This window comes from Corythoichthys intestinalis, chromosome 17, assembly GCF_030265065.1.
Source record: "Corythoichthys intestinalis isolate RoL2023-P3 chromosome 17, ASM3026506v1, whole genome shotgun sequence".
Lineage (NCBI taxonomy): Eukaryota > Metazoa > Chordata > Actinopteri > Syngnathiformes > Syngnathidae > Corythoichthys > Corythoichthys intestinalis.
The window spans coordinates 6,736,884-6,749,940 of NC_080411.1; the positions used below are offsets into that span (position 1 = coordinate 6,736,884).

At 39.1% G+C, this 13,057-nt stretch overlaps 1 protein-coding gene across 2 annotated transcripts in view; it reads right to left on the reverse strand.

Moving 5' to 3' along the window:
* slc12a2 (solute carrier family 12 member 2) overlaps positions 1-13,057 on the reverse strand; it is a 100,822-nt gene that overhangs the window by 42,237 nt on the left and 45,528 nt on the right. For both annotated transcript variants that reach the window (XM_057818318.1, XM_057818317.1), the window contains exons 6-10: positions 9,536-9,646; positions 8,768-8,876; positions 6,739-6,863; positions 3,518-3,602; positions 1,646-1,794 (exon numbers count right to left, since the gene is read on the reverse strand). In XM_057818318.1, the coding sequence (XP_057674301.1) occupies positions 1,646-1,794; positions 3,518-3,602; positions 6,739-6,863; positions 8,768-8,876; positions 9,536-9,646 (579 nt within the window). The remainder of the gene's footprint in view (positions 1-1,645; positions 1,795-3,517; positions 3,603-6,738; positions 6,864-8,767; positions 8,877-9,535; positions 9,647-13,057) is intronic.

Here is a 13,057-nt window from a genome sequence, read left to right on the forward strand (position 1 = left end):
CCCCTTGAACCTTGCAACCTTTCGTCACATTTCAGGCTTCAAACATAAAGATATAAAATTTTAATTTTTTGTCAAGAATCAACAACAAGTGGGACACAATCGTGAAGTGGAACAAAATTTATTGGATAATTTAAACTTTTTTAACAAATAAAAAACTGAAAAGTGGGGCGTGCAATATTATTCGGCCCCCTTGCGTTAATACTTTGTAGCGCCACCTTTTGCTCCAATTACAGCTGCAAGTCGCTTGGGGTATGTTTCTATCAGTTTTGCACATCGAGAGACTGACATTCTTGCCCATTCTTCCTTGCAAAACAGCTCGAGCTCAGTGAGGTTGGATGGAGAGTGTTTGTGAACAGCAGTCTTCAGCTCTTTCCACAGATTCTCGATTGGATTCAGGTCTGGACTTTGACTTGGCCATTCTAACACCTGGATACGTTTATTTTTTAACCATTCCATTGTAGATTTGGCTTTATGTTTTGGATCATTGTCCTGTTGGAAGATAAATCTCCGTCCCAGTCTCAGGTCTTGTGCAGATACCAACAGGTTTTCTTCCAGAATGTTCCTGTATTTGGCTGCATCCATCTTCCCGTCAATTTTAACCATCTTCCCTGTCCCTGCTGAAGAAAAGCAGGCCCAAACCATGATGCTGCCACCACCATGTTTGACAGTGGGGATGGTGTGTTCAGGGTGATGAGCTGTGTTGCTTTTACGCCAAACATATCGTTTTGCATTGTGGCCAAAAAGTTCAATTTTGGTTTCATCTGACCAGAGCACCTTCTTCCACATGTTTGGTGTGTCTCCCAGGTGGCTTGTGGCAAACTTTAAACGAGACTTTTTATGGATATCTTTGAGAAATGGCTTTCTTCTTGCCACTCTTCCATAAAGGCCAGATTTGTGCAGTGTACGACTGATTGTTGTCCTATGGACAGACTCTCCCACCTCAGCTGTAGATCTCTGCAGTTCATCCAGAGTGATCATGGGCCTCTTGGCTGCATCTCTGATCAGTTTTCTCCTTGTTTGAGAAGAAAGTTTGGAAGGATGGCCGGGTCTTGGTAGATTTGCAGTGGTCTGATGCTCCTTCCATTTCAATATGATGGCTTGCACAGTGCTCCTTGAGATGTTTAAAGCTTGGGAAATCTTTTTGTATCCAAATCCGGCTTTAAACTTCTCCACAACAGTATCTCGGACCTGCCTGGTTTGTTCCTTGGTTTTCATAATGCTCTCTGCATTTTAACCAGAACCCTGAGACTATCACAGAGCAGGTGCATTTATACGGAGACTTGATTACACACAGGTGGATTCTATTTATCATCATCGGTCATTTAGGACAACATTGGATCATTCAGAGATCCTCACTGAACTTCTGGAGTGAGTTTGCTGCACTGAAACTAAAGGGGCCGAATAATATTGCACGCCCCACTTTTCAGTTTTTTATTTGTTAAAAAAGTTTAAATTATCCAATAAATGTTGTTCCACTTCACGATTGTGTCCCACTTGTTGTTGATTCTTGACAAAAAAATTAAATTTCATATCTTTATGTTTGAAGCCTGAAATGTGGCGAAAGGTTGCAAGATTGAAGGGGGCCGAATACTTTGGCAAGGCACTGTATATTAACTTTAGAGTAAAGATTAAAAATGCCTCGTACCTGAAAATCATTTTGTAAACCGTAAGGACATTTAACTCCGTCATTCCTACAAGCAGAGAAGTCGTAGCCAAATTTGCAGGATGCATCAGTGCAATTCAAACCGAACTGAGAACTGACTGTGACATTGGCATCTCTCACAATACAGGAACCTAAAATTGGAAACAATGTTAAGTGATATGGTACTCTCGAAAAGAAAAAGTAAGCAATGTGTTCCCTTATGATATGGGATATCATACTGTGGAATGAAAAAGTATCTGAACATGATGGAAATTTCTCACATTTCTGCATAATATCACCATCAAATGTGATCGGATCATTGTCAAAATCACACAGATGAGAAAACAGCGTCTGCGCTAACTAAAACCACCCAAACATTTATTGTTTTTTATATTTTAATGAGGATAGTATGCAAACAATGACAGAAGGGGGATAAATAAGTAAGTGAACCATCACATTTAATCTTTTCTGCCCCCCCCTTGGCAGCAATAACTTCATCCAGACGTTTCCTGTAGCTGCAGATCAGTCTGGCACATCGATCAGGGCTAATCTTGGCCCATTGTTCTCTCCAAAACTGCTGTAGTTCAATCAGATTCCTGGGATGTCTGGAATTAATTGCTGTCATTAGGTCGTGCTACAGCATCTAAATGGGTTTCAAGTCTGGACTTTAACTTGGCCATTCCAGAATGTGGATTTTGTTCTTCTGAAATCATTCTGAAGTGGATTTACTTCTGTGTTTTGGATCATTTTCTTGTTGCAGCATCCATCCTCTTTTTAGCTTCAACTGTCTTACAGACGGCCTCAGGTTTTCCTGCAAAACATCCTGATAAACTTTTGAATTCATTCTTCCATTAATGATTGCAAGTTCTCCAGGCCCTGAGGCAGCAAAACAGCCCCAAATCATTGTGCTCCCTCCACCATGAGTCACGGTGGGGAAGAGGTGTTGATGTTGGTGAGCTGTTCCATTTTTCCTCCACACGTGTGTTTACTCACCAACAATTCAACTTCGGTTTCATCAGTCCACAAAAAAATGTTGCCAAAACCTCTGCGGAGTATCCAAGGGCCTTTTTGCAAACATTAAACAAGCAACAATGTTTTTTTTGACAGCCGTGGCTTCCACCGTGGAGTCTTCCCTTGAACACCATTCTTGGCCATTGTTTTACATATACAGTAGTTGATGAGTGCAGAGATATTGGACTGTGCCAGTGATTTCTGTAAGTCTTTAGCAAACACTCTAGGGCTCTTTTTTTACCTCTCTGAGTATTCTGCGCTGAACTCTTGGTGTCATCTTTGGTGGACAACCACTCCTTGGGAGAGAAGCAACAGTGCCAAACTCTTTCCATTTCTAGACAACTTCTCTGTCTGTCAATTGATGAACATCCAGACTTTTAGAGATGGTTCAGTATCCTTTCCCAGCTTTATACAAATCAACAATCCTTGATCGCAGGTCTTCAGACAGCTCTTTTGACTGAGCCATGATGCACACCAGACAATGCTTCTCATCAAGACAATTCTTACCAGGTGTGTGTTTTATAGTGGGCAGGGCAGCTTTAAACCACTCATCAGTGATTGGGCACACACCTGACGCAAAATGTTTGGTAAAAATTGGTTTCAATTGCTCATTAAGTCTGCTTAGGCAGAGGGTTCACCTACTTATTTTTCCCCTTTCTGTCATTTTTTGCATGCTATCCTCATCAAAATATGAAAACCTATAAATGTTTGAGTGGTTTTAAAGCAGACACTGTTTTTACATCTGTGTGATTTTGACAAAGATCAAATCACATTTGACGGTGATTTTATGCAGATATGTGAGAAATTCCAAAAGGTTCAGATACTTTTTCACACCACTGTAAGGATATACAGAAAACTAAATACCTGTAGATACAGCAACTCCCAGATAAACTATTCCAGTAATTAATATGGCCAGGAGTGTTCCTCTGGGAATGGCCAGCTGTGGGTCCTGAAACAAGAATCCAAGATAAATAGATGCATGAAGATAACATTAACACAGACAAAAGGACATACCACCCATCCAGCCATGCACTTTATTTTCTTCTTTCCATTTTGACTCAAACCTACATAGCGAAATACAGTGCCCTCCATAATTATTGGCACCCCTGGTTAAGATGTGTTTTTTAGCTTCTAATATATATTTTTTTAAATTCAAATAATATGGGACCTTAATGGAGAAAAAAAAGAAAAATCCAACCTTCAATACAAGTGCATTTATTCAGTGGGGACAAAAATCCCACAAAAAGAAATAATTATTTGACATCAAATAATGTGTGTCACAATTATTAGCACCCCTGCTAAAAGCTAAAAAACACATCTTAACCAGGGGTGCCAATAATTATGGAGGGCACTGTACCCTCTCCCAATAGTTGTACTCTCTCTCACAATCTGCACGTCTCACCTCACCACAACCATAAATCTTAACTTTGGTTTTCGCTTCTCCCCTTGCTGCAAATGACCTTCATTTGTTATCTCTTCAGTGAATACATTAGGTTCCCTTCACCTGCTTCCTTCTCTCACTGTAGAGCACAATGTTATCTGTAAATGTCATAGTCTACCGAGACGGCTGTTGAACCTCATCTGTCAATCTGACCGTAACATCGTAAGAAAAGGTAAAAGGCCAGTACTTGATGAAGTCTGACCTTCACCTTGAATTCTAATGTCACACCGACAGCTGGTCACACTACTCTGACTGTATTTATTAGAAATGTGATCGTAAATTCAGGGCCGAAAATAGCTAAAATTGCATTTTCGGTTTTACCACCGAAAAGAGTGAAGAATTGTAGTCCTAGTGCGATGTCATCAAAACCCGGCGAGAAGAAAAACTACTGGCTCACAGCCAACATCTCCGCATTTTGGAAGTATTTTGAGGTATAAAAAGAATTATTTACAGTAAGAAGCAGAAGTATTTGAACTCCTTGTGATTTTGCAAGTTCACCCACTGAGATAATAGGAAGAGGTCTGAAATTTCAATCATGGATGCATTTCCACTTAGACAAAATCTTGAAAAAAAATCCAGAATTCACATTGTACGATTTTTTAAAAATAAATTATTTGTAAATTGCTGGGGTTCAAAAGTATTTGTACCCCTGAGAATCAGCAATTATGACACTCAAAGAGTTTTCAGTCTACCTTAAAAAAAATGACCACTTTTACTCCATGAGTAACCACCCACCCACAACCCGTCTGAGCTCATAATTGTCACCTGTGCACCCCACAGTCAGTCATAATCCAACTGCTACCATGGGCAAGACCAGAGAGCTTCCGAAAGACACCAAAGAAAACCTTTTTGAGCTCCACAAAGTTGGAAAAGGCTATAGGACAATTGGAAAGCAGCTTGGTGAGAATAAATCAACAGTTGCAGCAATTGTTAGAAAATGGAAAGGGCTAAACATGACTGATAATCTACCTCGGACTGGGGCTCCATGTAAAATCTCTCCTCGTGGGGCATCACTCATGATGAAGACTGAGGGCTCAGCCTAGAACTAAGCGGCAGGAGCTGGTCAATGACCTGAAGAAGGCTGGATGCACAGTATCAAAGGCTACGTTAGTATAACCCTACGGTGCAATGCTTTAAAATCATGCATTGCTCAGAAGGTTCCCCTGTTGAAGCCAGTACATGTGAAGGCCTGTTTGAAGTTTACCAGGGACTATCTGAATGATGCAGAGAGGTCATGGGAGAAAGTCATGTGGTCAGATTAGACCAAAGTAGAACTTATTGGAGGAAAACGAAGGATGAGTACAATCCCAAGAACACCACCCCCACTGTGAAGTGCGGGGTGGAAACCTAATGATTTGAGGCTGCTTTTCGGTAAAGAGGACAGGACGACTTTACTGTATAAAGCGGAGGATGAATGGTGAAATGTATTGTCAGATTTTGGGCCACAACCTCCTTCCCTCAGTCAGAGACTTGAAGATGAGTCGAGGCTGGATCTTCCAACATGACAATAATCCGAAGCACGCAGCCAAACTGACCAAGGAGTGGCTGCGTAAAAAGCATATCAAGGTTCTGGAGTGGCCCAGCCAGTATCCAGACCTCGATCCAGTACAAAATCTTTGGATGGAGCTGAAACTTCCGTGTTTCTCAACGACAGCCCTGAAACCTGACAGATCTAGAGAAGATTTGTGTGGAGGAATTGGCCAAAATCCCTGTTTCCATTTGTGAAAACCTGGTGAAGAACTACAGAAAGTGTCTGACCTCTGTAGTTGCTCTATAAAACCTCTGTAAAACAAAAGCTTCTGCACTAAATATTAGCACTGATTTTCTCAGGGGTACAAATACTTATGAACCCCAGTAAACTACAAATAAATTATTGAAATATAATACAATGTGAGTTCCTGATTTTTTTTTATTTTTATTTTTTTTGAGATTATGTCTCTATAAGTGGAAATGTATCTACGATTGAAATTTCAGACCACTAGCTACTTCTAAATGAGTGAAGTTGCAAAATTACAAGGGATGCAAATACTCATTGTAAATTGTTAAATGAAGGAAAACAAAATAAATTTGCTTCATCGCTGCTACATGCGCGTTCTGAAGTTGCTTTCCATTGATGTCCGTCGTCACATAGAGTACAGTGCATTAGTGAGTAGTTACTGAGAGTTTAATCACGCGAACAGTATACAAATAAAGTAGTATTTGAATGCAAACATGTGCCTTGCTGTGGTTTAGTACAATAACTTTATGGCATGACCACTTCCTCATTTTGTCACATTTTTTCCCGCGACTTCCACAACCCTTCTGCCAGTCACTGTTCAAAAGCAACTTTGCTCGGCTTCGTCGCCGCTAGGACTCTGCCCACTCGCCTGGCTCTCGATCGATTCCACTCGTTGCACAAGAAAACAGCGAATATTATTTCACAAGTACGAGAGACTGTAATAGCCTCGTAAAGAGCTTGACTAGTTTTGATGAGAGCGGAATAGTTTGTTGTTGTTGTGAACTGCAGTTCCATACAAACGTACATCGAGTTCTCATTTAGCTTAACAACTGGAGGCATGAGCCATTTTGCGCTAAACTTCCAAGAAAGCGCATTCATCAAGGTTTCATCGGCCATGACTCTTTCTTGTGAAAACATTTAACTTACTGCAAGATCTCCAGAAATGTTGGCCCCAGCTAGAATACCAGTAGCTGCAGGGAAGAAGATGGCAAAGACAGAAAAGAATGTTTCTCCCCTAAAATCAGGACCCATGTTCTCCCACATGATAGAACCTGAGAGAAAACGAGAAGAAACAAAGTTGACTGTTTACAAATGTCTTCAATTAACACACTTTGGATGATCCACGAATGTACTGTATTTTCTTCTTGCACATTATTTATACAGTGGGCAAATATTTAGTCAACCACTAATTGTGCAAGTTCTCCCACTTGAAAATATTAGAGAGGCCTGTAATTGTCAACATGGGTAAACCTGAACCATGAGCGACAGAATGTGGAAAAAAAAACAGAAAATCATACTGTTTGATTATCAAAGAATTTAATTGCAAATCATGGTGGAAAATAAGTATTTGGTCAATACCAAAAGTTCATCTCAATACTTTGTTATGTACCCTTTGTTGGCAATAACGGAGGCCAAACGTTTTCTGTAACTTTTCACAAGCTTTTCACACACTGTTGCTGGTATTTTGGCCCATTCCTCCATGCAGATCTCCTCTAGAGCAGTGATGTGTTGGGGCTGTCGTTGGGTAACACGGACTTTCAAAAGATTTTCTATGGGGTTGAGATTTGGAGACTGGCTAGGCCACTCCGGGACCTTAAAATGATTCTTACGAAGCCACTCCTTTGTTGCCCTGGCTGTGTGTTTGGGATCATTGTCATGCTGAAAGACCCAGCCACGTCACATCTTCAATGCCCTTGCTGATGGAAGGAGATTTTCACTCAAAATCTCTCGATACATGGTCCCTGTGCAGAAAAACAGCCCCAGAGCATGTTTCCACCCCCATGCTTCACAGTGGGTATGGTGTTCTTCGGATGCAATTCAGTATTCTTTCTCCTCCAAACACGAAAACCTGTGTTTCTACCAAAAAGTTTTTTTTTGGGTTTATCTGACCATACCTCTTCTGGATCATCCAAATTCTCTCTAGCGAACCTCAGACGGGCCTGGACGTGTACTGGCTTCAGCAGGGGGACACGTCTGGCAGTGCAGGATTTGAGTCCCTGGCGGCGCATTGTGTTACTGATAGTAGCCTTTGTTACTGTGGTCCCAGCTCTCTGTAGGTCATTCACTAGGTACCCCGTGTGGTTCTGGGATTTTTGCTTACCGTTTTTGTTATCATTTTGACGCCATGGGGTGAGATCTTGCATGGAGCCCCAGATCGAGGGAGATTATGAGTGGTCTTGTATGTCTTCCATTTTCTAATAATTGCTCCCACAGTTGATCTCTTTACACCAAGCGTTTTACCTATTGCAGATTATGTCTTCCCAGCCTGGAACAGGTATCCATAACTGTCTATATATTTCAATCTACCTGCTTTCTATTCCTCTTGTGCTTATCTCCATTGCTGATTTCAATTGTTATTATTATTATTAGTTTTTGTTTTATTTTTGTTTTATTTGTATTTATTTATTTTTATTCTGTGATTAAATGCGATCTTTTGTCTTGGTTTTTACGTTGTGTTGATTTAAATGTGATTTTTATGATCTTCATGTGATGTAAAGCACTTTGAATTGCCTTGTGTTGAATTGTGCTATATAAATAAATTTGCCTTGCCTTGGCCATAGTGGAGTTTGGAGTGTGACTGACTGAAGTTGTGGACAGGTGTCTTTTTATACCGATAATGAGTTAAACAGGTGCCATTAATATAGGTAACGAGGAGAGCCTCATAAGAACTCGTTAGAAGAAGTTAGACCTCTTTGACAGCCAGAATTCTTGCTTGTTTGTAGGTGACCAAATACTTATTTTCCACTCTAATTTGGAAATAAATTCTTTAAAAATCAAACAATGTTTTCTGGGTTTTTTTTCCTCCACATTCTGTCTCTCATGGTTGAGGTTTACCCATATTGACAATTACAGGCCTCTCTAATCTTTTCAAGTAGGAGAACTTGCACAATTGGTGGTTGATTAAATTCTTATTTGCCCCACTGTATATCGTACACATATAGATACAATGTCATACCATCATAGCCAAAGAAGCCCATGGTTTCCTTTGACTTGACGGGGATAAAGGTTCCAATGAAGTAGTTGATGATTGCAGTGATGAGTACAAAAAGCAGGAAGATCTGGGCCTAAAGGAGGAAAGTCAACAATTAAATTTTCCTTAACACAGAAAAAAACATGAATCTGGCCAAGGTTGTTGAATTTTAGTAGTTGACCTCTGACTGCTCACATACTCAAAACTGCACTTTTACTGGAGAAATATTTTAAAAAATAATAATTAAATGTCCTTCACGTGTACTTTGATCTGGATACAGGTTACAGTTCTCATGTTTGTGGTACTGTAAATCCACAATTCTAAATAAATTCTGGCCAAGGTTGGTAAATATTAGACCTCTCTGGCTACTCACAAACTCCAAACTATACATTATTACTGTACCAAAATTTAGAAAATTTGAAAGTCCTACATGTGTACTTTGAACAGATTACAGTTCTCTAATGGTTTACTCATGTTATAGTTTATTGTATCAATTACCTGTTTGCATTAAAATCACTACATGCTTTAAAATCAGTAATTGTTGTAATTATTTTACTCTGGGCTAATTGTTTACTAATTAATTTTTGTCCGAAACAACATCAATTGCTGTTTTTTTTCCATCAAGGTACAAATACAGGTCCTAGTGTTGCCGGCTAGATGGCTTCCAATACCATCCATGACGTGGGCCGGTCTTTCAATGACTCCCTGGGCCACTCCACGCCCACCCAATCCACCCGTGTACATGACTCTTACCTTTGCTTCCCATTCCATTCCAGCAACAGATATTCCCAGAAGAAGGATTACAGTTATGGTTCCAATAATTCGAATATCATTGATTTCATCTGTCATAAGGGCATCCACACCCTGAAAATGAGAATCATAATTATCAAGCATTTTCTTTATTCAATCCTGAACAAAAGTCAATTCAGCCACAAAAATGTACGTAATATCCAAAGTATCGAAAAGAGTCTTATTTTTGATATTTGAATGTTGTATCCTGATCTGATATTTGATTGCAAAAATATCGATACTCAGCCAATCTGGTCACTGCTGCTTAAATGATTAGCAACTTAGATTTGTCTAGATTTTTCAAGTACTGAAAAAAAGGACCTGTATTGTTTATGCAAAATTTATTTATGCAATAGAAAATGGATCAAATCTTTAAGAGCAAGGAAAGAGTTGAGGAGGCTTATTCATCATATTTAGTTTTATTTGCTCTGATGGGGAGGTTCAGAACATCTTAGCTGTCAATGTGCACTTTGGACTTATATTTGTTCATTTATGTTAGGTAGAGCTGAAACGAGTACTCGAGCAACTCGAGTAACTCGAGTTTAAAAACCGATCCGAGTAATTTTATTCACCTCGAGTAATCGCTTATTTTGACAGCTCTAAGCATCACGTTTTGCTAGGACTACTTTTAATGCGGGACAACGCGCTGTCACGTGCGGAGAGGAAGAAGGGGAAAAAAAAAAAAAACTTACCGCAGCCGTCAGCCGCCACAAACGACGCCGACGTTGCTAAATACTAGCCTGCACAATGCTACATTGGTAACAGGCAGCGTCTGGCGCGTCTCATAGAGATCACATGTATGTTGAACTAGATGCGCATGACAGACTCGGCCGCGTCTGGGCAGCGTTTGTAAACAGCCGCCATTTTAAAGCAGTACAGCGCTAAGCGCTAATAAAGAGCGCTAATAAAGAGCGCTAAGCGCTAATAAATAAGATTAACGTTACTGTCGCTACTAGCTCACGGAACGTTAGCCCTGCGGAGGGCTAGGTTTCAATTAATTATGACCGCTGTCGATGCGTGGCTAACGTGTCTTACATACAGGCTTTAACATAACATAGCATTGTGGAGTGATGAGGGTGTAAAATAAAAACTTAATCATGCTAACTATCAATTTTAGCTCAGTAGTCATTGCTGGATAAAACACCAAGTAGCACTGGTCCCTAATGTGCTCCAATACAGCCTGTATCATACATTTATTTTGAACACTGCAAAAACTCAAAATCCTATCAGGACTTACAGTTTAGACTAACTTAAAACTTAACTAGAACTTAAAAATGGCTTGACACAAAGAGAAATTCAATTGAAACACGTGGGGAAAAAATCCTAACTTTTAAGTGATGTGTGTTATCAAGCGTAACGGCATTTTTAGGTAAGATATATATATATATTAATAAGATCTAAAAGTTTTTTGAGTGAAAGCAGTGAATTAGTCTTTTTTTTTAAAATTCTAGTTACACCTGAGATGCAATTGTTGGCTGTTTTCAACAATATACATCAAAAATAAAGACATTGATTGACTGAAAATGGTTCAAGATTAGATGAAATGTCTTGTTTTCTCATGTATATGTATAATTGCTCTTCACCTAAAAATATATTTGTTTTATCCGATTACTCGATTAATCGATAGAATTTTCAGTCGATTACTCGATTACTAAAATATTCGATAGCTGCAGCCCTAATGTTAGGCTACTTATTCATTTCCTTATAATTTAAAAAGTCAATGTTTGCGCGATCTTCAAAATATATTCCATTTCACTCTGCATAATATAAGTCTTGTACTTATTTTCTGAATGTATATTACTCATATCGTTATTATTTAAAAAAAAAAAAAAAAAAAAAAAGCAAAAGTAAATGTTTACATTAACTTCAATTTTAATATACATCCTATGTTCTTAAGTACTTAAAATTGAGATTTGGCATATAGTATGTGAGGAAATGAGGGAAAATAAAAATTAGGAAATGGTGGTTGAGGTTATTGCTAGTGATGCACGATAATACATTTTTCCATCGATATCGATAACCGATAATGTCCTGCCCCTTCCACCTGATAACCGATAATGTCACGCCGATAATTCTTTTCAAATATGTATGTAAAATGTTAAAGTGTACAAAGACCAAAAATGTGAAGAAGTAGTAAATTCCAACATCTAAACAATGGCAATGACATTGTGTAATGGTAAGCTTTTGGCAAAAATTACTTAGAGAGTAAACACCCAAGTTGCACAAAAATGCCTTTTTAAAAGTAAGCCATTCCTAACATATATCACATTACTACACTGCAAAAACACCTCCTTAAAACTAGCAGAATTGGACAAAACTGTTGATTGCGCACATTTGGAGGCTAAATCAGGTATATAATTATTGGATTGCATTATCGGTTGAATTTCGTTTTATCTGGATTATCTGTGTGACGTCATAATTGCCATTATCGGCTGATAATTATCGGTGACCGATATTATCGTGCATCTCTAGTTATTGCTAATACAATTTTGAATGAAAGTCCGTTTTTGTATGTGTTATAGAAATAACTGTGCCAATACAGTTTTCTTTGCATTTGAGTAGTTTTAGGAGGTTTAACCCCCCCCAAAAATGAAAATAAATAAACAAAATTTCTGGCTCCGTGGCAACCTTCACGTCGAGGACTTTCGGCAAGAAATTCTAGCCACTTTCACCCCTGATTGGTCCTGAAAAACGCATATACGCGGGAGGTACAAGCAGGGCTCACTTGAATACACACACACAAAAAAGATGATTTGCCATTTACTGGTTACATTCTTTTTGCATTCCTTTTAGTGGTCTACATATTTGGGTATTGGATCGGTATTGGCAAAACGTATCTTAGGGGGGAAAAAATCGGATTTGAGGTAAAAAAAAAAAAAAGTCGATATCGGGACATTCCTGACGGTAGCTAAATGTATATTAAGAAATATGTAAATTTCCCAACAATATCACGAGCAAAAACAACACAAATTCTGCCATTTTACATCCTTATCTCCAGTGCTGTGCATACAGCAGGTTGCTTTTTCTCCCAGCTACTTTGGAATGCGCACAACCCTTCCTACAGTGAGGGGGAGGAAAATAGTTATCAAATGAGCCGTATGAACTGCAATTTGCATTCACGTGCTGAGGTTGAGCTGCCGATTCTTCTGATAAGTCACTTTTTCATGCCTGGCCATCCTTCTCTTATACCACTTAGCCTCATTTGGGTCGTGGGTGTTCTGCGAACTGAGTAAAATGAATATAGATTTCCAGCATTTTAAGGGAGAACGTTTAAAGGAAAACTTGTGCGGGGTTGTTATCGAGACTGTGGTCATGTGACTGCCTGGTTCATTTAATTTTTCAAATGGAGTCTAATGTCACGAGTAGATCCATTGGAATGCTAAAAACAAGTCTTTCTGATTACCAAAATGACATTGGGCAAGCGATATATTTGTAGATAAAAATGGAAGAGCGAGCGCAAGGTAGCCCAAGTAATAGAGTAAAAGC